Source organism: Peromyscus eremicus, unplaced genomic scaffold, assembly GCF_949786415.1.
Source record: "Peromyscus eremicus unplaced genomic scaffold, PerEre_H2_v1 PerEre#2#unplaced_230, whole genome shotgun sequence".
NCBI classification, from domain to species: Eukaryota; Metazoa; Chordata; class Mammalia; order Rodentia; family Cricetidae; genus Peromyscus; species Peromyscus eremicus.
In genome coordinates, this window is record NW_026734466.1 from 360,717 (window position 1) to 385,576 (window position 24,860).

The window sequence follows — 24,860 nt, forward strand, 5'->3', positions numbered from 1 at the left end:
GGCAGTCTGGCCAAGTGAAAAAGAGGATTAAGGACTTCCATGAGCTGACTCACAAACTACATCTTCCAGGGGCTGACTTCTTTGCAGTGCTCTCCTTTGGGTCTCTCTTAGGCCCCTGACTCCTCCCACCCCTCCCTTTGCCTGTCTCCTGAAGTCTCTTTCCTCCTTGGACTCAGAGACTCCACTAAAGCCTTAGGACCTGACCTACCTTGACAAGGCAGAGAGGGGTAGTCGACCCTCCAGTGTTGTTTGTTCACAGTTTAAGAAGGGCCTGGCATCAGGTGAAGTGTGGGGCAGCTTTCTGCCAAGGTGTAAGTGTTGCCACATTTGAAATTGGTTCCAGGTGTAGTCTCTTTGTGCCACATAATCATGATTGCTGTCTATCTCTGCAGGATTTTTCCAGAAAAAAAAATTGGCAACATTACACAGTGGCCCATAAACCAGAAACTTGTGACAAAATTTCCCTGGGTCTCCTACTATTACCTACCTGCCTGTCTCTTCACACTCAACTTTTGACTGACCTGCTTCCCAGCCTTCCTGGAACCCCTACAACATCCCAATTCAGCTTAAAGTTGTCAGATGATAATCACAATCAGCCCCTATCATCAGCAAAATGTTGGAATGTTAAGTCCTAACCCGCCTCCAATTGCAGTGCCACTGACAATGTCCTAAATGACAGTCTGGGCTCAGCTCTGCCTAGACTCTTGACAGGTTCAACAGAGGATTACTGAGGTATACACTCAGCACTCCTGGGAAACCTGTGAAATGGGTATCTGTCTGGTAAAAAGAGCTATCTCTCCCTACCTCAGCAAATGAGGAATCTAGGTCCCTATTAGCACATACCCATGACATACCAAAGTTCCATGCTGGCTGCTGGTCTCTTGTGGCTCTCAAACCTCCTCACCAGGCTCTTTTGGGCTGCATACTTCCCCCACTTCTTTAAAATTGGCATGACTTTCCTTACCATTCTGCTGTCCTCGGCCTCCCAAGGGGTAGTCATGTCAGCTTTGGACTCCTCCAAATGATTTTTGCTTCTTTTTGTCCCCAAGAAGTACCCATGGCAGCTTTGAAGTCCCGAAAGAAACCACCTTTCCACCTGGGAAGTGGCCTTGTTCAGGGTTTTACTGTTCCCTCCCTTACACTTACATGTGTGTCTAGTGGGTGTGTACATGTGAATGAAGGCACCTATGGAGACCAGAGGTGTTGAACACATGGAGCTGAAATTACACCAGTTGTCTGTGAGTCACCTTGTGTGGGTGCCGGGAATTGGACATCCATCCTTACTAAAACTATGAGAGGACAGAAAAAGAAGGGACAGAGAGTTCAGGACAGAACTGAAGCTGTATAGACAGAATTTTGTCTTAGATAAATAAAGTGAATGGACAAAAGAGCATGTTGTAAATAGATTCTTTTCCTTCAGATAAATCCATGGTGGACATAGTGTCTTCCCCTTGACTCTGGAAGGAATCATCTCTGAGCAGGCACCTGGGAAAATTCCTGTATCTACCTTTTGCATTTTCTTTCATTTGTCTGTCTGTCTGTATATCTGTCTATCTATCTATCTATCTATCTATCTATCTATCTATCTATCTATCTATCTAATTATTTATAGATATAGTCTCCCTACTTATCACAGATTGGCCTGCAGCTTTCTATGTAGACCTCTAATGGTGCTATAAATAACTGGGCATTTGATGTGGAAGAGTGAACTAGATCTTTATCTCTCTGCCTGCATAAAAATCAACTCCAAATGGATCAGCTACCTTCATGTAAGACCTGATACTCTGGAATTACTATTGGAAAAGTAGGGAAAACTCTCCAAGGAAGAGACATAGGTTAGAACTTTGTGAATTAAACTCCATTCATCCAGGAGATATGGCCAACCATTGATAAATGAGTTGTCATAAATGTCACCATATGAACTAGTCTGGATATTATCAAATGACAAAAAAAATTTGCCTTTGTGTGAATTAAACACCCTTGGACATTGTTGGCAGAGCAAACATTGATTCAATCATCCTGAGACACAGTGTGGAGATTTCTCAAAGTCTGAAATCATGTCTGCCCTGTGATCCAGTCATCTCAACATTCTGGACATAACAAAGGAAAGGAGGTCAGGATGCCAAAGAGTCCTCTGTACTGCCCCATGTACCCAAGACCTGTTCCTGACAACCAGGCTATGGAGTTAACCAGTGTGCAGCAAGGGGTGAACTGATACAGCACAGTGCAGGACCCCTCATGAAACCAAAACCAGACCTGCCAGATGGCCCATGCTGTCTGTGTCTCCACAGGAAGAGAAGTGAGCTGCTTTTTGAGTTTCTTCTGACAGTGATTTGGTTGCAGGGGGCCAGGACTTCTGTCATTTTGGAAACCTCTCAGTCTCTAGTTCACAGGCCCTTGTCCCTTGAAGAAAACTCTGCCCCCTCAACAGGATGTGAATGGCAGGGCAGAAACATAAGTTGAGGAGGGAACCAGGTTACAGGCTACACAAAGGCAGTGCCTTGTGATTAGGAGTCAGGGCCCTTGTGAGCATTTCCACACCCAAATATAAGGATTTTTTGATGATGCTGAGATAGGACAACTGCAGAGAAAGATGGAAGTATTTCAAAATGAATCAAAACCTAATCCTTTAACAATGTGTCTAGCCTACAACCACATGTCTGTCTAAGAAGAATGTGATTAGGCCTTATAATTCAGGAGGTACAAACCTGTCACCCCAGTACCCAGGATTCTGAACGGGAGTATCAGGAATTGTGGGTCAACCGAGGCTACATAGCCAGACCTCGTCTCAGCAAAAGAAAGGGGAGATGGATACTGAGACTTGTGGTCAACTTGAGTCCACCTGAAAGACATTATGGTAAGAAAAATTATCCTTAAAAGAGAGAAATACTTCATATGTGGAGCCTAAAACAAAATTCTCCATTAGTGATAATAGCGGGATGGAGAGATGTTTCCAGGATGCAGACTAGGCAGTATGTAGGAGGAAGAGGGCAGAGATCTAATGCACAGAATGAAGACCAAAGTACATCATGGAGAATGAGGGTTGCTCTCACCACAGGGAGAAAGGGTGCATTCAGAAGACAGACATGCTGACCAATTCACTATCAGAATGTTTATATAGATATAAATCAGGACACCAGAGCATGTGGTTCAAATATACAAAGGAATTTATTGTAGCAAGAAAACAATCTCTTTATTCAGATATTTGTGCCGTATATCTTTTTGTCTGGTGCCTGTCTTTCTTGGTAACACTTCTGCAGAGCAATCTTATGCCCAGCTCTCTGAGCATATCCTCGATGGCTGATCTTCACCTGGATACACAAGGCATAAAGTCATCAGTCCCTCAGCTCTCACTATCTAGGACCTTTCCTTAGAGACTGTCTTCATGGTTCAGTTCTCTAGGTATTGGTTGATGTCACTCTCTAAAAGGGGACCCACTCTAAAAAGCCCTCAAATTACTGTCAGTGTTCTCTATGTCTGTCCCTTGCAGCCGGCAGTACTTCTGATGGAAAAGTGGTGTCCCTGCCTAGGTGACCGAGAAAACAGTAACAACAGCTGACTCCATAGAGTAGATGGAGGGGACTTGAGCAGCACCTCACCCTCACATGGCTCCTGCCAGGACAGAGAGGCATTACCCTCAGTGAGGTAAGTCTCCAAGCTGCCTCAGACACTGTTCCACCAAAACAAGGAGTTAGTACAAGGGCCTGGGTGTTACCTGGATCAGTAGATATTTTCTTTTGTTGCTCTTAGTCCATCTGCTTGTAAGCCTCTGGCCCAAATTCTCTGTCAATCAGAAGCCTCTTCCATCAAGGAGACCTGGTAACAAGGCATTTTGTGAAGATGACCAAATGTTCACTTGTCCATCACCCTGTAACCAATCATAACTTCCCCATGGCCTGAGCAGAGAAGTATCACCTGTGTGTTCCCCCTTCCATCCAGTGTGTTAGGGCTTGAGTGGCATCTCCTGCTCTAAGCACCATCCAGTTGAAAATGTCCCTTGCTGAGTGTAGTCCCAGGAGTCTCCTTGGTAGCCCCAGCATAGGGTCATACAGGCAGCAAAAGTCTTTCCCAGCCTGCTGCCTGGAGACACAAAGCTTCAGCACCAGCCATGTCCCTACAGGATGTCAGAAAGAAAACAGCTAGGATCTTTGTGTGAGATACTGTTGAAAGTAGTATCTTGGGGTGTAGTAGAGTGTGGTCTTGGGGTGTACTAAAGTGTGGTTTGGGGTGTACTAGAGTGTGGGCCTAAGGAGGGGTGTGAATCTGACCCCTTAAATCCCTTTAAGTGTCTCTGAGTTATCTTAGGAGGTGGAAATATGGCAGGAGACCATGAGCCACCCAGAGGAACACCCACACTGTCAGGCCGGGGGTTGCCATTGTTTTTCCATCAACAGATTCTATCCACGATCACGCTTGGAACCAGCTCCATCTCTGAATCCAACTGTCAAACACTCCAGACTTCACCTTGCTTCCACTCAAAGCACAGCTGGTGGGCCTTCCCTTGCACAGGACCGGATGCCCTGGGGGAAAATGTGCACCATGCCATGTGTTGGCTTCACGTGGCTCCTGCGAAGCAGTAGAGCAGGGTGGTAAGTGATTGCATTAGGGGTGGAGACAGGAACAAGCTGAGTTAGAGGAATTTTGAGACATTTCCAGAAGGGAAATCACATGAAATATGAAATTACCTTTCTTGGAATGGGAGTCCTCTCCAGTTCAAGCGAACTTCACTAGTGTCAACTGTGCACGAGGTACATTGGGAGAAACGTGTGTGTGTGTGTGTGTGTGTGTGTGTGTGTGTGTGTGTGTGTGTGTCCCTGTCTGTCCAGATACAGAGTAGAGAAGAGTGCATCCATATGACTCAGGTTGCAAAGCAACAAGCAGTTCAGCAGTAATAGTGCTGGGGTGAGTTATGAAGGTGTCTGGATCTGGTGGGGACGGGAAGCAAGCTGTCTAGTAGTTCAGGATGGTGCTGAGAGCTGCACCATAACTAATGGACTCACCTGTTCCCACACACTCTACCTTCCCAAATGAGCACAAGATGGACACTCCCTGCAAACTCGTTCCTCCTCTGTGTCTGGCTCCAACCTGGTCAGCAATACTCATCTTGAACACATACAAACTGGGCAGGCCCTCTGGGGTCCTCCTCTGCTTCCGGTGCCGCTCTCTCTTCTAATGGCTCATGGTACACCTGGCGACAGGTAGCTGGAATGACGATCACACTGTGCGTGGAAGGTCCTCTGAGGCCTGTTTTCCTAATGATCACAGCACTCCATGGATCCTTGTTTAAAGGATCTCGGGTCCCACGGAGTGCTTCACTTTACTGGCACAATTGTGGCACCACCAGCCATCATGAACCTACCTACAAGGGAGAGTCAGGAGGATCATGAGTCTGTCAGACCTGCCTCCCAGAATCCTTTCTCAGTCCTCAGGGTCCAGGTGATGTGAGAAGGGTGTGCCATGCCCCCTCCTCCCCAGTCATCATCTGCAGACACAGGAACACTTTGCTCCTAGTTTCAGCCTGTGATATGAACACAGCTTCCCATGGTACACAGCCATCTGAACTTCCTACCTGGCTCTCTCCAGCGGCCCTGTGCATCCTCAGCATGCTGCTCTTCACTCTCTGGTTTCAGCTTTGGGGGAGCACAGTGCCTCCAACAGCACTTGAAACAGACACAAAAAAGGGCCCTCTTAGGAGATCATGCAGGTCTTCTGCTTGGCTGTGCTGGCCCTGCGCAGTGCTGGGCCCTCAGTCTGATTCCTCCTGAGTGCCTGTCCTAGTGCTCTTTACCCACCCTTCTCCTCACCCTTGCCCAGCCTCGGGCCACTATCCTCTGCTATCTATCTGCATCTAGGTCAAGTTTCTCAGGAAGGATACTGTGGGATTTGCTTTCTGGTGTGAACTCCCAAAATGGGCATGTCTATAATCTGTTTATTTAAAAGCATATCATTTAGTCCAGGAAACAGCTTAGTGAGTAAAGGCACTTGACCCCAAGCCTGGGGACCTCAATTCATTCCCTAGGACCCACATGGTATAAAGACAGAACTGATTCCTGCAAGTTAACTTCCACACACACATATAGTAAATAAATAGTTTTTTTTTTCTTTAAAGAAATGAACAAGATTTTAAAAAAGGCCTAGATAGAAAAGTGCATTGGAGCCTCTCCACCTACCTGTTACCTTGGCTCCCTCCATGGTCCTCTAAGGTCACAGGCAGGATTTTGTTGCAGCCTAGGCGCTCCCTCTTTTCTGTTGGTATGCAGCAACATAAACTTCTCAGGCCTTTTATAATCCTGCTCTGTAGGCTCCTCCAAATCCGCTTTCTAAAGGGGGCTCTGGGTGCAGTCTGTCTCCGGCCACTGAGGTGTCCCTGGGATGTTTCTGGGGAGGATGGGCTGAGGTCTTTTTCTTGTACAATCAGACCCTCATCCTGGGCCTCCTTGCTGGAGAATGGAGTTGATCTATCTTGTGAGGTCATGTTGTTCTTTGAAGCAGCTGTAGCAACACTGAGGGGCTGTCCTCTGAGGTCCTCCTGAGGTGCAGTTTGTAGGAGAGATGAGCTGCTCCTTTCACCTCTCCGACCAGCAGTAGACATGCTGTGGGGCTGTCCTCTGAGGTCCTCCTGAGGTGCAGTTTGTAGGAGAGATGAGCTGCTCCTTTCATCTCTCTGACCAGCAGTAGACATGCTGTGGGGCTGTCCTCTGAGGTCCTCCTGAGGTGAGGTTTGTGGGAGAGATGAACCGATAATTTCACCTTGTACGTTGACGTCTCTGCACTGAACTTCCTCCATAGTGGTGTGATGAGATAAAACATCCTGTGAGGACGCCTTGCTCTTTGATTTGTTAGGGCCAGCTTCGGACACATTCCAGGATAACTTACTGGAATAAGTTTCCAGTGCTGAAGACACTGTGGTACATATTTCATCGGAAGTGATAACAGTGCTCTCTGAATCCCCCGAGGTGCTGTTCGTGAAATTAGCCTCATGTACACACTGGGGGCAAGACACTGTGGTACATATTTCATCGGAGGTGTTAATAGTGCTCTCTGAATCCCCCGAGGTGCTGTTCGTGAAATTAGCCTCATGTACACACTGGGGGCAGGACACTGTGGTACATATTTCATCGGAGGTGTTAACAGTGCTCTCTGAATCCCCCGAGGTGCTGTTCGGGATATTAGCCTCATGTACACACTGGGGGCAGGACACTGTGGTACATATTTCATCGGAGGTGTTAATAGTGCTCTCTGAATCCCCCGAGGTGCTGTTTGGGAAATTAGCCTCATGTACACACTGGGGGCAGGACACTGTGGTACATATTTCATCGGAACTGTTAACAGTGCTCTCTGAATCCCCCGAGGTGCTGTTCGGGATATTAGCCTCATGTACACACTGGGGGCAGGACACTGTGGTACATATTTCATCGGAGGTGTTAATAGTGCTCTCTGAATCCCCCGAGGTGCTGTTCGGGATATTAGCCTCATGTACACACTGGGGGCAGGACACTGTGGTACATATTTCATCGGAGGTGTTAATAGTGCTCTCTGAATCCCCCGAGGTGCTGTTCGTGAAATTAGCCTCATGTACACACTGGGGGCAGGACACTGTGGTACATATTTCATCGGAGGTGTTAATAGTGCTCTCTGAATCCCCCGAGGTGCTGTTCGTGAAATTAGCCTCATGTACACACTGGGGGCAGGACACTGTGGTACATATTTCATCGGAGGTGTTAACAGTGCTCTCTGAATCCCCCGAGGTGCTGTTCGAGAAATTAGCCTCATGTACACACTGGGGGCAAGACACTATGGTACATATTTCATCGGAGGTGTTAATAGTGCTCTCTGAATCCCCCGAGGTGCTGTTCGTGAAATTAGCCTCATGCACACACTGGGGGCAGATTCTGTGAATGGGGGCTGTTTTCTTGTCAGGGCAGTTCAGGGTGGGAGGCCTACTGTACCTCGTTCTCCCCTTTTTGTCATTCTCGGGACTCTCAGTTAGAGTGTGCAAACTGGAAGAAGTGGAAAGGATAGAGACACTAGATCCCCTCTTGATAGTCACTTTAGGTGTTGTGGGAGGGCCTGTAAGGTTCAAGGTTCCAGCAGACTGCTTGGGCTGAAGATCTTTTGTAATGTCTTCCCAGGGTGACTGCTGCCTAAGAATCAAGTAGGTGGCCATCACTTGATCAAACTTCTTCTCGTGTAAAGCTTCCAGGATCTGTCCTTGCTTATAACCCATGACACCCATGATGGCCATCACAGTGGGGTCTGGGTAGCTGTCCTCATCGTTCTCTCTAAAGGGATTGGGAGAACCTTCATTGCCATGCTTCAGCCATTGAAAGCCCACAACATCATCTATTGTTGGTCTTTCTCCAGGATTTATAGTTAACAACTTAGCAATAAGATCCCAAAGCTCTGGCGACAGCTTGAATTCAACAGAGTACTTTCCCACCAAGATCTGCTCCTTTATTCCTACAAAGGCAGTTCCCTTGAAAGGGAGGCACCCTGTAGACATAAAGTAGAGTACAACCCCCAAACTCCAGATGTCGGTTGCTCGGCCATCGTAGCCTCCACCTTTAAAGACTTCTGGGGCACAATAAGGAACGGTCCCACAGAAATGTGCTAGCTTCTGCCCCAGGGTAAGCTTGGTGCTCAGTCCAAAATCACTGAGTTTTATATTTCCTTTGCCGTCCACTAAAATATTTTCAGGCTTTAGATCCCTGTGAACAATCCCTTTCATGTGACAATACTGAAGGGCACATACCATCTGTTTAAATACCTTACGGGACTCCTCCTCCTGTAGGTAGCCAAACTCCACAATCCTGTCCATCAGCTCTCCGCCTATGGCATAGTCCATCACTATGTATGTGGTATTTGTGGTGTCGATTATGTGCAGAAGTTTAATGATATTGGGATGGTCTAGAGATTTCATTATTTCAATTTCTGATTTGATGAGGCTATTCTTTGTGCCTTTTGGAAGAACTTTTACTGCTACCCTTGTCTGGGTGAGTAGATGGCTAGCCAATTTTACTTCTCCAAATGCTCCCCGACCAAGGGTCTTTAGGATTTCATAGTGCTCTGTTAGAGCCTCTTCATCAGAGGAGTTGTACTGTAGGGTGTTGCCTTGAGCCATTTCCTACTTCTTCCTCTTTGTTGATATAAAGGCTCGTACCAACACCAACTAGTGATGCAAGATAAAAATTAATTAAAGCAGATCTAGGAAAAACATTTATAGCTATAAATTCCTGTGGTTAAAAAAAAGATGGATGTCCAAAATAACCTAATGATGCATGTCATGGTCATAGGACAACAAGAACAAGCCAAACCCAAAAGAAATAGAAGAAATGCTCAAGTCAAGAGCAGAAATTGGTGAAATGGAAACTAAATTACAAATACCAATGTAACAAAGACTTGATTATTTTAAGAATAAATATAATTGATGTGATCTTAACCAAAATAGCTAATAGAAAAATTGAAGATACAATTTAACAATATTAGAGACAAAATAAGAAACTAATAGAAAACTTTAAGATACAAGTTAATAATATGGGAGACAAAATAACATTCGATTACCAGAGATACAACTGAAATCCAGACATCTAGACAATCACTAGGGAATGTTTTTAAAATGTTCCAGTGAATTGGAATAATCTAGAATAAACTTCTAGACACACATTAGCTACCAAAACTCAACTGAGAACATATAAAACACCTAAACTGAAAGACTGTCAGAGTCAGAGGCAGTGGATGACAATACAAACTGTTTTCTGGACAAAGCAGGGCAGTTGCCCATCTGAATTTACAGCACTGTGACCTGCTTAAGCTCACTCCAGACAAAAGTCTCAGCATGAAGAGGGGAGGTTGGACAAGAAGTCACACTCCTGATGAGCTATTGACAACTGATAGATTCCGGGAGAGGGAGAAAACTTTTTAAGGGTGTGGCCCCTGGTAGGTGGGACCTACCACACTTCAGTGGAAGGCCATATATCCAAGAGTATAAGGACAACAGAGACTGTACTTGATGGTGGAAAACAAAACAAAAAGACACAAATATGGGTGGTAGGAAAGAGAGTATGGAAGATTTGAGAGAAATTGGAGGAAGGGATAAACATGACCAAAATATATTGTATGAAATTCTCAAAGAACTAATTTAAAACAGAAAGAAAAGCAACAAAATTGAAATAGTAACTTAAAATAATCTCTTGACAAAACAAAAACAAAAAAAAACAAAAACAAAAAAGAACAACAACAGAAAAACCTTCAGGACTAGACAAACTCATTGGTGATTTCTATCAGACCTCTGAAGATCAGAGTGCAGAGCTAAGCCACTAGTTAGCCATAGAGGCCAGGTGTTGATGGCTCACACCTTCAATCCCAGCACTCAGGAGGCAGAGGCAGATGGATTTCTCTAAGTTCAAGACCACCCTGGACAACATGAGATTAATCCAGTCTAAAAGAAAAACAGAGCCAGCTGGTGATGGCTCATACCTTTAACCTCAGCACTAGGAAGGTGGAGACCTATAGGGATATGGCTGGGCAGAGAAAGGAATATAGGGTGGGAGGAGACAGGAGCTCATTGTATTCAGTCTGAGGATTCCTGGAGACAGACTCTTGTACACTTTCATTCTGAGGATGGCTAGAGGTAAGAAGTCTCTCTAGTGGCTAGGTTTTTTGTCTTAATGATCTTCAGGAAAGCTTTGTTAGAGCATACATAAAATATCACCAAGATACCAGTGCTTCTCAGACGATTGCATGAAATGAAAAGGGTTAGGATGCTTCCAGACTCATCCTAGGAGCGTGTATTACTCAGGTACCAAAACCAGGTGGATAAGGTAACAAGAAAAAGGTATAATCAACATCCTTGGTGAACACGGATGCAACAGTCCTTAGGAAGAGTACTTAATAGTTCACACGAAATTCAACAGCACTTAAAAGGACCATACTTGATGATGAAGATGGGTTCACCCAGTCATGTAAGGGCTGTAACATATGCCAACTGAATAGCAATGTTGTGCAGAAACAGAAGGGCAAGAATCAAATACTCAGCTGAAAAGAGTGAAATTGTCATTTTTCAGGGACAACGCATAGACCTGGAAACCATGTTGTGTATAACAAGCCAGTCCCACAAAGACATTTTTTTCAAATCTTGGATGTCAGGTTGGGGAGTGGACCTGATAGTAAAAGGGAATGATTAGGGATGTGAAGGGGAAAGAGGAGGGGGTAAGTATATAGAGTAGGTGAATATTACCAAAGTACATTATGTACAGATACAGAAATGTTACACTGAAGTTTTTTACTTTATATGCTTAATAGTTACTAAAACAAAAATCTTTAAAAAGTAACAAGAAACAAAGAAAATGAGTAGTTAGAGAAAGAAAAATGGAGGATAGTTAACACAGAGAATTTTAAAAATGTAAAAATTAACATCTAAAACCAGAAACATAAATTACATAAAATAAAACGAAAAATGAAAACCAATACCCCCAAAGCACAACCAGCAAAGTGAGAGAAAAACTCACTCTGTCAAGTAAAACAAGTCACCAGCATCCGAGTCCAAAACTTCACCGATATCCAGGTCCAAAACTGTCACCACCATCCAAGTCCCACAGATCACTCACTACCCAACAGCTCTCTGTACTAGAAGGACAAAACCCAGGCCTAGGCAGTGTGTTATATGCACAGGTGTCAGTCATTCCTCACAATGACTCCTTGTGAGGTCAGAGCAAGACATGGACCAATGAGGGATGGGCACACTCCTGTCTAAAGGACTGTGTTAGCTACTCTGCTGTCACTGCTACCAAGTGCCCCACAAAAAGTAACCTAAGGAAGGTTTGCTTCGGCTCACACTTTGTGAGAACAGGGAAAGCATGGTAGCAAGAGTAGTTGGTGTCAGCATGTGGCTGCTTACACTGTACTGGTCACCCCACCTCCAACACAGGCTTACAAACTGCTTCCTGGAGCTAGGCCCCCCTCCCCAAAGCTAGACCACCGACTTCCCAAGAGAGCATCACCTGCTAGAGACCACAAGTTCAAACACAGAAGTGTCTACATGGGACATTTCACAAGCAAACCCTAGGAAGGACTGGCTCCACTTTAACAGTAGTAACAACAGAAATGTTAACAATGAAAACATAGGCCCCTAAAGCTCTATGTTTTATTGGGTATAGACTCATATCTATCAGTAAGAAAGTGAATCCAGAGGATGTTCCAGTGACATTTGCAAGTAAGATCAAAAATGCTATGAAAGCAGCTGGCTGTTGTAGACCATTATTACACAGTGTGGTAATTTCTGATACCTTCCAATAAGGGCTTTTCCCGCTAAATACATCTAAATGAAATTTCTGTTTTCTGTAAACCTTGCATTAATGTTATCCTGAGTATTGTTTTTTAATTTAAGGATAAGTTTGTATAATATTAAAGTTTTGATAATTTAATGCACTTACTATGATTCTAATAATAATCTTTATCATTTTTTATAAATGACTTGCTATGGTACTCTGAAGTAACAAATATTTATTGGACTGATAAGAAATTCCAAAATTTAATAAAATATGTAAAACTGTACAGTGGTCCAGAGTAAAAATTTAATGCATAACTTTATTGTTTCTTTATAAGAACATAGATTTAAATTTTGTGAGAAACTGACTGCTTATTTCAATTCCATCCCCTTTGAAAATGAAGAATTTAAACAACTTTCATCTATCATTCCTTAAGGTCCTACAGTAAGATTCACCAATGTGGTGGCTGCTTTATAAAGCAGCAGATACTTGGCCAGCAGTTTGAGAAGGAATGCTAAATTTTATTAATTGAATTATTTAAAAAGTAAACCCATTATGGAAAAAATAAGTTATACTTCAGGCTACCATTCAACTGTATTTGCTTAAGCAGACCTACTGAGAATAGTAGTAGTTTGATAATGAGAATTAATAATTAGGACTGTCTGCAACTACATTAGGAATGTGTTAGTCTATGCTTTTGTATTTGTGTTTCCCTTTGTGGAATATTTGGCAACTACTACTAGATTAAAAATGAAATTAAATGAAAACTATGCTCTATGTTTGATATACCAAATCCTTAATCTTTATTTCTGAATTAAGTAAAATCATCTCTACTCTTGACAATCCATATATGAAGTGATTGATGCATTCTTTTTTGTTGAAAGTTTTCAAAATGCTCTATTTTTGTTGAAATACAATAATTACACATGTTATAAGACATAAAATACAATGATATGGCATCACCGTAGCACAAGGGGTCTGTCAGTTAATACAGTTTTTAATCATTTCTCTGTGTTGAGAGCATGCAAATTCCTTTCATCTAAGTATTTTGAAATACTAGTTCAAATCTGTTTTCAGCCACAGTTACCCTGCCATGCTGTGGTACATTACAAATGATTTATTCTACCTAACTGGTCTTCTATATATGTCAAACATTCTCTTCCTGTCTTCCTTTTCACCTACTATTCCCAGGCTTTGATGACTATTCAGTTTTATAGTTCTTTAATATCATCTTTTTAGAATCTGCAAATAAATTAGCTGTGGCATTTATTATTCTTCATGCAACTTATATCCTTCAGGTAAATCCATAGTGCTGCAAATGACGAATTGAATTCTTGTTTGGGGAGGACTAATAGGACTAATATTTCTTAACACACATACCAGTTTCATTATCTACTCATCTGTCATGGATATCCAAGTTGATTCTGTAACAGGTTTACTCTAAATAGTGAGACAATAAATGTGAAAGTTGAGTCTCTTCAACATATTGATCTTCATTTCCTATGGATATTCCCCTTTAGTAGGATACTAGATCACATAGATGTTTGCTTTCTAGTTTTTTTTTTTTTTTTAAATAGAATCTAGTGTACTGTTTTCCTGAGAGTTTTACTACTTTTTACTACTGGGAGTAGTAAAGGGAAAAAAATACTCTCCACCAGTATTTGTTGTTACTTGTTTCTATTTTTGTAATGGTCATTCTGATTGGATATGCTGATTGCTTGGTACAGTGCTGAACCTGTTGCCGGGTTGCTTCCAAGGTTGAACTTTTTTTTTTTCATTTTTTGTTAGTGGATTATGACTGTTGTGTGGTTGTTGCTCAGTTCTTTTGCCAGTTTTAAAGTTAAGATGGTTTAATGTTTTGACTGCTGCCATGTTTGAGTTTCTTATAACTTATATTGATTACTAGCTACTGGATGAATGCTTGAAAAACATGTTCATCCATTCTGTGAGTTATGTGTATACTCCTGACTGGTTCCTTTGTTACATAGGTAGTGTTAGCTTATTTTATAATTTTTTTGTTGTGTGCATGTGTGGGTGCCTTCATGTGTGTGTGTAACACATATATGCTGTGTTTATTTTTAACTTCATCATAGTTTTGCCTTTGTTGCTGATACTTTCAAGTTCACATCCTAAAGCTACTCACCTCAACACTTGTCCTGAAGAATCTTCTCTGTATCCTTTTATTTTAGGTTTTTATTTTCTTTCATCTTTCAGATACTACATTTTGGCCTTTTAACTATTTTCACTTGAGCTTTTAATGTGGTGAGAGATAGGAATAAAGTTTCATTCCTTTACCCTTAGATGTCTAATTTTCTCAGCACAGATTGAGAGAATTTCCATTCTTTATGGTGTATTTTTGTTGTTTTTCCAAAAAGTAAACAAGCAAAACCCCAAAACCTGTTGTCTATAATACATAAGTGATTTTTTTTTTGGGTTTTTCAAGACAGGGTTTCTCTGTGTAGTTTTGTGCCTTTCCTGGAACTTGCTTTGTAGACCAGGCTGGCCTCAAGCTCACGTAGATCCACCTGCCTCTCTGCCTCCAAAGTGCTGGGATTAAAGGCGTGAGCCACCATTGCCCAGCTATAATACATAAGTTTACTTTGCAGTATCTTGTCGAAGAATGTACTTCATGACATGCTATGTAAGATATTCTAAATTTACAGTGTGATTTAAAGTCAAATATTCGAATGACTCCCGATTGGTTCTTTTACTCTAAGTTCCATTGACTATTTAGGGTCTAGAACACTTATGGAAGTGTTCTAATATTTCTGTGGAAATATACACTGTGTTGGGTGTGGCTGCACATGCTTGAACCTCCCAGAATCTTTAGAAAAGGAAGGGTACAAGTTTGGAGCAAGTCTAGACTATATAACAATTTTGTGTTTCATAAAGCAACAAAAAGAAAAGAAAAAAGAAAGAAAATGGAGGAGTAGAGAAAGAATGAAGGAAAGAAAAGAGTGGGGAGGAATAGAAAGAGGGATAGGGAAAGAGCGAGAGATGGGGGAAAGGAGGAGGAAGAGAGACTGCAGAAAGGGAAAGACTGCCATTGATGGGTATTGCTGTAGGAGTTGCTTCGAATTTGTAACTCACTTCTTGTAACAGGGACATTACAATAGTGGTATTTATACTAATCAATGAATATAAGGTATCTTTCAATTTGATTGACAGGGGAAGGTGTTTCTTCCTCTCTACTGTATTTCTTGACCCATGTATAGTTTTCATTTTGGACAGTCTTCACTCTCTTAGTTAAATCCATTCCTGTTTTTATAGCCATTGAAAAGGAGATTTTGGTCTTGAAAATTCAGATTTGCCACTTTCAGGATCATGTCTGTGGCATATGTGGTCTCTTCCAGAGATCTTTTGATTCTTGGCTTTTGTCCATTTTCTGTTTCCTAGTACCCCTACAAATGTGTTTTTGCTGATAGCATTTCTCTGTCCTGGATTTGGAGAATGGCTTTACATGCCCTTTAGTAAATACCAAAGTCTTTGCAATAACCAGATTTGTTATGTAAAATACTCATCATTTGTCTATCTAAAGTCACATCCTAGCTCTCACCTACTCTTGTGCTATGGAGATGAAGTCCATACCTGATCTGAGCTCTTCTCTTGACCAAGTACCTAATCCTCGTGATGACATGGCATGTTGCTTCTTAAAGAAGTGTGCCCTGAGTGCCCAGTTTGATGGAATTGTCCTCTCCATGCATCTCAGCACATTTGGTGCTTTATTTTTCTCCAGAGCACTCTCAGCCTATATGATATGTTTGTTGGTTATATTGTCTGCTTCCACCCAACTAAAATTTGTATTATGAAATGGTGGCACTTGTTTTGTTTTTATTGCTGTTCTCTTTATATGCCAATCTCCTCATGCATTACTTGGCATATAATAGGTCATCGCAACGAAGGTTTTGGGAACAGTAAAATGGTTCAATGTAAGGAACGGATACGGTTTCATCAACAGGAATGACACCAAGGAAGACGTATTTGTACACCAGACTGCCATAAAGAAGAATAACCCCAGGAAGCACCTTCGCAGTGTAGGAGATGGAGAGACTGTGGAGTTTGATGTTGTTGAAGGAGAAAAGGGTGCGGAGGCAGCAAATGTTACAGGCCCTGGTGGAGTTCCAGTTCAAGGCAGTAAATACGCAGCAGACCGTAACCATTACAGACGCTATCCACGTCGTAGGGGTCCTCCATGCAATTACCAGCAAAATTACCAGAACAGTGAGAGTGGGGAAAAGAACGAGGGATCGGAAAGCGCTCCTGAAGGCCAAGCCCAACAACGCCGGCCCTATCGCAGGCGAAGGTTCCCACCTTACTACTTGAGAAGACCCTATGGGCGTCGACCACAGTATTCCAACCCTCCTGTGCAAGGAGAAGTGATAGAGGGTGCTGACAACCAAGGTGCAGGAGAGCAAGGTAGACCAGTGAGACAGAATATGTATCGGGGTTACAGACCACGATTCCGCAGGGGCCCTCCTCGCCAAAGACAGCCTAGAGAGGATGGCAATGAAGAGGACAAGGAAAATCAAGGAGACGAGACCCAAGGTCAGCAGCCACCTCAACGTCGGTACCGCCGCAACTTCAATTACCAACGCAGACGCCCAGAGCACCCTAAACCACAAGATGGCAAAGAGACAAAAGCAGCCTATCCACCAGCTGAGAATTCGTCCGCTCCCGAGGCTGAGCAGGGCGGGGCTGAGTAAATGCCGGCTTACCATCCCTACCATCATCCGGTTTGGTCACCCAACAAGAAGAAATGATATGAAATTCCAGCAGTAAGAAATGAACAAAGATTGGAGCTGAAGACCTTAAGCGCTTGCTTTTTGCCCGTTGACCAGATACACTAGAACTATCTGCATTATCTATGCAGCATGGGGTTTTTATTATTTTTACCTAAAGATGTCTCTTTTTGGTAATGACAAATGTGTTTTGTTTTTTTTGTTTTTTTTAAAAAAAAAAGGTCTGGTTTTTCTCAATACACCTTTAATAGTTTTTAAATTGTTTCATATCTGGTCAAGTTGAGATTTTTAAGAACTTCATTTTTAATTTGTAATAAAAGTTTACAACTTGATTTTTTCAAAAAATAAAGTCAACAAACTGCAAGCACCTGTTAATAAAGGTCTTAAATAATAAAAAAAGATATTAAATTTTTAAAATGCATAGTGAACATAATATTTTGTATCCTTTCTACTAAGATTTAAGAAATTATTTTATTTTATGTGTATGCATGTTTTGCCTGCACAGATGTCTGTATACTATGTTCATACCTGGTGCCTGAGCAGACCAGAAGAGGGTGTTAGATCTCCTGGGACTGGAGTTACAGGTGTTTGTAAGCTGTCATGGGGGTGCTGGAAATTAAACCTGACTCTTTTGCAAGAGCAGCCTATAGTCTTAACTGCTGATCAATCTCTTCAGCTCCATGTTAGCCTTTATCTAAAGGATACAATACAGGAGCTGAGTAGAGAACCAAGTCTCTTAAGAGTAGGTACTATCATTTGCTCTTACAGTGAAAAAAAAATGTTACAAAGCTCTCATCCATGTGTGTCTCCATCTGTCCCTGGCTTTCTTGCTTTCTTCTCTTTCTTCCCTCTCTCTAGCAATCTAAAAATATAGGCTAGATTTTGATACATGTATGTATATATGAACTGTATTTTTAATGTAGTATTTATACACATTATGTAAATACAAATAAGTAAAACATAGCAGCAATTAGTGTGTGTTTGTGTATGTATGTATGTGTGTGTCATATATATATGCACAGGTGTGCTCACTGATTCCTTAGCATGTGGAAACTAGAGGTGGATGTCTGGATGTATCCCCTCACTGTTCTTTACCTTATTTTTTGAGGTAGAGTCTGTAGTTGTAATTCTGAATGGTTTTATTAAATAAGAAACACAGAGCCAAATGCTGAGTTAAAAGCCCCAGAGGTCAGAGAACAGTAGCTAAGAGCTGAGACCAAGACCGCCTTCTTACCACCCGCTGCCACTGCCGTCCTTCCTCTGAGAAGGAGACCTACTTTCTGTGTGTCTGTCTTTTTATTGACTTTCTGTTCTGCCTTCTCATTGGTTGTAAACCCAACCACATGACCTCCTCGTCACTGCCTGTCTATACAGACCTCCATGTCTCTATGGTTGATATTGCGATTAAAGGCATGTGTCTCCATTCTGGCTGTGTCCTTGAACACACAGAGATCTGCCTGTCATGTGACTGGGATTAAGGCCATGTGCTACCACTGCCAGACTTCTGCTAAATGGCTTGTTATTAGCTCTGACCCCCCCCAGGCACTTTTATTTATTAACATACAAATAAAATCACATTTCAGTACAAATAAAATATCACCGTAAGAGTCTCTTACTGAGACTTTGTAATTAATTACGTTGTGTTGATCTCCAGTTCCAATTCCTAGGTTGGTAACTAGGGAAGCCCCAGGATCCCCATGTCCCTGTGCCTTTCCCTTAGTGATGTGATAACAGGCCACCGGGACTGGCTTTTTATGTGTTTACTGGGAGTTCAAACTCAGGTTTTGTGCTTGTGCAACCAACACTTTAGTCTCTGGGTCTTTTGTTTGTTTTTTTCAGTATGTAGCTGGGCTGTCCCTGAACTTGAGATCCTCCAGCCTAAGTCTGTGATTAAAAACATGAATTATTACACTGGGCTAGAGCATATGTTTTATTTCTTGCCTAAAAAGTAGTTGTTGTGATTTTGTTTGTTTAATTATTATTGTCATGTTTGTTTATTTTGAGATAGGATCTCTTGTAACTCAGGTTGGCCTTAAACTCATTCTGTAGATGAGGTTGAGTTTAAACACTTAATCTTTCTGCCTGTACCTGGAAAGTGCTGGATTAAGATGTATACCACTAAGTTTAGATGGAACACCTGTTTTCATTGTAGTTATATCAACAGTAAATTTCTCATTCACATTGTTTTAATATAAAGCTCTACTTGACTCCCTATGTAGATTTCAGCAGCCAGAGACCTGAAGTCCTATCTCCAGCATTCCAGACATATCAGTGTTTTTGTTGTGTGTAAGTGTGGATTTAGTAAGTCTGAGGTTTGTAACAGGATCAGATTCACATTTATCTCTCCCCATATTTCCTAATTTTGAGATAATTATCACAGAAATTATTCAGAAAAACTGTCTAGATTCTTCTATTTTATTTTTTACCTTAATATCATCACATACACATACAGTACTATAAAGTAATTCCAAATGAAACTAAATATAAGAATAATATAAAGAAAATAAAATTCTTAAAGGAAATGAAAGGTATGGATCATTTTATCTTTCTACAGACCAACTGTTTATTCACCTTTCTGAAATTATCAAATATTAAATGCAAGATAAATCTGACACCAGGGCCTCAGGCAGTTGTTTCTTATCTGATGTTTGGAGTAAAAACAATGTCCAGGATATCTTTTAACTTATAAATTAGAATAACACCCCACTACATATATAAACAAAATCCAAATATCAGACTTTTTCCATATGTGGTACAGGTACTTGAAAATTCATATATGATAGAATACTGAAAAATGAACAGCCCTGGAAGATTATAGAAGGCAAGATTTATGTTTTCTATTATTTTGAAAAAAAAATCAGACCCAGAGAAAAATAAAGCAGACAGATTGTTTTGTACTGGAAACATATTCTACCTCCTCCTGGAAATAAACATTTGTCAGGGACTAAATTACTGAGGTTTATGACATTCAGGTATTAATACAGGGCTGTCAAATGTTTTGTGTATCATATGTGTCTTAATTATTGTCTGATGGAGGCTGTAATATACCTTTAAGTTTTCTTCCCTAAATAGACAGTATATTCACTGAGCACAGCTGTGTCAGTAAATTAAAATGAGGATGAGGAGGCCTTTCATCATGATAAAATTGTTTTGTATCTGTCTGCATATTCACATTTTTCCATCTATGTATTCACATCTTTATCATCATCATTCCATTCACTTACTCCCAAATCTACACCTATGTATGCTCTCAAACCTGTGTCTACATGTGTCTCGGAACTGACATATATCTAGATATATCCATGCCTGACACTCGATTCTACACCTGTCTATGCACTCAGACATAAAAAGATATGTTTATCATATACTTTTAACTCATACCCGTAACTGCAGCATCTATCCATGCCTCATACCTATATCTGCATTCTGTGCACTCATACTTGTGTTTATATCTATCTCTGTACCACACCTGCATCTATAATGTCTTTGAACTCACACCTGTACTGCATCTGTCCCCATGCTCACGCATGTCCCCACATCTACTCCTGTGATCACACTTGTATTTACACTGCTGAAAACAGTTGCTCTGTAATCCACATTGCTAACTCAAAGTACCATTCATTCAATTATTTATCAAAAACTCTCTGCGACACACGTAATTCATGGTACTTCTAATTCTGGAGGAACCATGAGTGGGAAGAAAAGACAGAGTTTGGGGCTTCAAAGAAACTCACTTGGACTTGACACTTAAAATTTTTATTAATGCATTTGTATTTCATATTTGAATATTTAAATATATTTGCTTCCAAAGTAAGTTAGTTTAGAAGTACATGTTGTAGTAGTGTTTGGTAAGTTATTTTTCTTTTCTTTGTTGATTGGATTTTATTTTAACTGATAGAAGTAAATTAAATAAAATCATGGATTTAAATACAAAATTCTTAAATTTTTATTAGTAATGAGAAAGATTATTAGGCAAAATAATTTTAATAATGATTGATTATTTCTCATTGTTAGATATAAAAAACATCATTTGGACACTTAAGTATTGACTGATCCTTGCTGCAACTGTTATAAAATCAAATCAAATCATTATTGTAACTATAATTAGATTAAATTGAATGTAAATATGAGGTAACCAGCTATGAGAAGAATGCAGTATGGATTTTATGTACTGTGACTATTAAGATGTTACTGACCTAATTCGTGAAATTTATAGGAGATTATTGATGCTGTGTTTGAAAAATAGTCAGTAACATCCTGCAGATAATTTTATGAAATATATTTAAAAGATATAACTTCAAAGAAACACTATCACATGAGCTCTGATGGGAATATATTCTTAAAATGAAATTGAAAAATGTATGGAGTCATTAAAATATAAAAAAATTTCTGGGCTCTTCCAATAAGATGTGTGGAATTATTCATGTTAATTTAGTTTAAAGATTTCTGTTATGGCAGTACAAATACTAATTCTTCCTTTTCAGAATGTTGTATTCAAATAAGGAAGTATATTTTAAACTTTAAATAATGCTAATTTATTTCAGAATATGGAAATTTTTATTCAATAGGAATAAATGTCATGCCATTGATTTATATATTTAGCATATATCTTAAAAACATTATGTAACCTGATGCATTATCGTCAACAGTTTCTTATTTCTTACTGTTTCAGTTATATATGCCCCCAAATATTGTGAAATATTTCCAATTTTCCAAAATCTGGATACTACTAAAAGTTGAATATACAATTTTATGCTGCACATATTGTGAACACAGACAGGGTACCTGAGTATCCTCCAAAGTTTTACATATTATCCCATAATCATGGAATACATATGTTGGCATCTGTGAGCTACATAAACATTTCCACATTCCCTATTAGAAAAAAAATGAGGTAATTTTTCATTACCCTCTGAGTTTAGAAATTGAGATCATTCCTTGTATTATTTGCTATCTTAGTTTTGAAGCGTATTTTAGATTATTATGCTTATAATGAATTAAATGTACAGTTCAGAAAATGAAAAGAATTGATAATAAACTCTAGATTATTTCTTCTGATCTGAGACATACAAAATAATATGTAGGAATTTATAGTATTAAGAACCATTGTGGAGGAATTATCTCCCCTGTAATGCTCCAATCCCTCTGGCCTACAGTGTACAAAAATAACCCCATCCATGGTTTCAGTTTTCAGTATTGACATCTGTGTAGTAACCATCAATTTACTCATAGCAGTTTATTAGTTATGGCCCAAGTAAATAAAGGATCCTCATTTTAGTGTTTTACTTCTAAAATAATAAAACATTTCATTAATTGATAACACTGAAATTAGCATGCTATGAAGTGACCTGATAATCGCATTATCAGAGTGCTTCTGGAGTTTTGTAGTTCTGTCTGTAAAGATAGATGTAAAGCTAAGCAAGCTCTCACTTTCTTTTCTTGTTCCTTTCCTCCCCCTTACAACTCTCTCTGTCTCTGTCTCTCCGTCTCTCTCTCTCTCTCTCTCTCTCTCTCTCTCTCTCTCTCTCTCTCTCTCTGTCTATCTGTTTCTGTCTTTCTTTCTGGACTGCCACTCTTTAGTCTCTGCTGTCCTTGGACTTGTTCTGTTACCCAGACTGGCCTGGAATTCACAGCAACCCTCTTATCTCAACCCCCTGAGAGTCACGTTTAGAGGCAAAAGCCATGACACCTGGGTTAATACATTTTCTCAATGGACAGCTTGCAAGAATAAATGTCAAATTTGTGATTATCTAAACTTGCATTGTTTTAGCTACATGTCTATAAAAAATGTTATCTCCAAGCTCTTCAAATATGTCTTTGGTTTCATCTATGATTCAACATGGACTCCTCACATATATTTATGAATTTCTTCCATCAGTGTCTCTGCTCCCTAAGTCTCTAGTCCAGAACTTCGGCATTTCTGTGCTGTGAGTTTTCCCAGTATCCCACCTTTCTTGGGGTCCTCAGCATAATGATATGCCAGTGTACTCACCCCACTGGAGAACAAGTTCCACATGCTTGCTTGTTCAATGGTAGTCTACATCTACATTCTCAGACACATGCTCTGCTTTCCAAACACCATGCCACACTGCTATGAACATAATCTGGAGAACTGTTGATGACAGACAAAAGGCTACCTTCCTCCTTGCTCCTGGTACCTAGAAAATGGTTACCTGGCCCAAAGTCCTTCTCCAACCAGCTCACATATTCCTCTTACCTATCAAAGTAATATATATATTCAAATGTTTCTGAAAACAGTTTCTATTAAGGAGGAGTGTTGACGATATCAACAAAGGTGAACGATATATAACTTATCTGTACACACAATATTCCCACATATATCTCATTGAAAGAAAGTATTCTTGAAAGCTAAATTTGGTAGTATATGCCCATAATTCTTGCAGTTGGGTGGTAGATAAACAAGGACAGAGAGTTAAAAGGTAGCTTGTGTCACACAGCCTTAAAAGTAAACTGTATTTTGTAAGTTCCATGGCCTTCAGCTTTGTTAAAATCAAAGTTCTGTGATAATTTCCTTTCTTTTTTTTTCTGCAGGTGACAATATGTGTCACATAAACAATGGGGGCTGTGGTACACTCTGCCTGGCTATTCCAGCAGGCCGTGTATGTGCTTGTGCTGATAATCAACTTTTGGATGAAAATGGTACAACTTGCACATGTAAGCTCCTTTTCTTCTGACACTCATTGTGTATATGGCTTTTTGTGAAGATCAGGATTAGGTAACATCAACAGAACTGAAATCACAACTGGAATAAGAGATCTGTGTAACTTCTTAGGTATAATCGTAGTCTGTATTAGGTAACTCAATCTCTAGCATGCATACATTAATGATAATAGCAATGTGCTATATAACATCCTGTCCTGCTGTGCAGGTAAATAGACAATTTCAATGTCTATGCCACGGGAGAAAATACTTCTTGTCACACAAAACTCCATGGTAGCAGTTTCAGCTGACAAAAACATTGTCTTTGGTGCACAGGTTAGCCCTGACATGATTTCAAATGAATTGGCAGCACAGATATCTGTATTTGGAGGTAAAGAACAAGGAATAATGCCCCAAAGGGGCTTCTAAGGAATCTATAGGCCATAAAAGCAGTGAATTAACTGGATTGATTGACTTGTACTGAAGACACCTTTATTAGTTTCGTCATATTCTTCAATTTACAGTGCTTATTATTCCAGAGTGAATCTTGTAAGTTTCATGCCTCAAGTTCTGTCCCCTAAGCACAGTAGCAGCCACAATCATATGCATGTATTGAGAGCTAAATAGAAATTTCTGGAAAGACTTGAATTTCAAATTGTGGCTCAAGGCTTTCCTGAGAAAGAAATACAATAGGATTTATGGATTTATGTATGCATGTATATATATATATATATATATGTGTGTGTGTGTGTGTGTGTGTGTGTGTGTGCAGAAAGATGACAGGATTATAATAAAGAGTTCACTGATAACCTCCGAAGTTGATAAGCCTTAGGATCTGCAGTCTGCAAACTGAAAATCCAGAATGGGTGAAGTGTCTGTCTAGTGAGTCTACAGATTGATGAGGGAGGAACTCTGGATCTACAGGAGGCAGACCCAGGATCGTTCCATTTTGAGGCTGGATTCTCTATTACATTGTATCTCTATTTTTCAGCCCTGGCTCACACTTCTATATCTATTACTTTAGGTTTATTTTTGCTTACCATGAACATAAACATCTTCTCATTTAATTAAATGCTCACTGTAAACATGACCCTTAAGAACTGAATTTTAAGTCATCTCATGCTTGATGACTGGAGACATTTATGATATATTGTTAAAGATATTTGTGTCTTTTTGACTGTTTTCAATTCCTTCT

At 40.4% G+C, this 24,860-nt stretch overlaps 2 protein-coding genes and 1 long non-coding RNA gene across 3 annotated transcripts; 1 reads left to right on the forward strand and 2 right to left on the reverse strand.

Moving 5' to 3' along the window:
- Positions 1-3,149: 3,149 nt before the first annotated feature.
- LOC131901720 (uncharacterized) lies at positions 3,150-4,953 on the reverse strand. Its single transcript, XR_009376853.1, has 4 exons — positions 4,355-4,953; positions 3,916-4,114; positions 3,716-3,816; positions 3,150-3,311 (listed from the first exon to the last, which is right to left on the reverse strand). It is a non-coding gene; the product is annotated as an uncharacterized LOC131901720 (long non-coding RNA).
- Positions 4,954-5,089: 136 nt separating this feature from the next.
- Positions 5,090-8,833, reverse strand: LOC131901715 (sperm motility kinase X-like; the record flags this gene model as incomplete). Its single annotated transcript, XM_059252811.1, has 3 exons — positions 5,090-5,252; positions 6,171-6,903; positions 7,549-8,833. Coding segments are annotated over 3 exons (2,181 nt in total), but the record flags the coding sequence as incomplete, so codon positions are not given.
- A 6,053-nt stretch (positions 8,834-14,886) lies between these two features.
- LOC131901716 (Y-box-binding protein 1-like) lies at positions 14,887-17,131 on the forward strand. The gene is made up of 2 exons (XM_059252812.1): positions 14,887-14,907; positions 16,154-17,131. The coding sequence occupies exons 1-2, from the start codon at positions 14,887-14,889 to the stop codon at positions 16,967-16,969; spliced, it is 837 nt and encodes a 278-aa protein (XP_059108795.1). The 3' UTR covers positions 16,970-17,131.
- Positions 17,132-24,860: the final 7,729 nt, after the last annotated feature.

Coding starts and splice junctions, on each gene's coding strand:
- LOC131901716 (XM_059252812.1), top strand. CDS start 14,887: ATGTACTTCATGACATGCTAT. Junction 14,908..16,153: donor TGTACTTCATGACATGCTAT/GTAAGATATTCT, acceptor GGCATATAATAG/GTCATCGCAACGAAGGTTTT.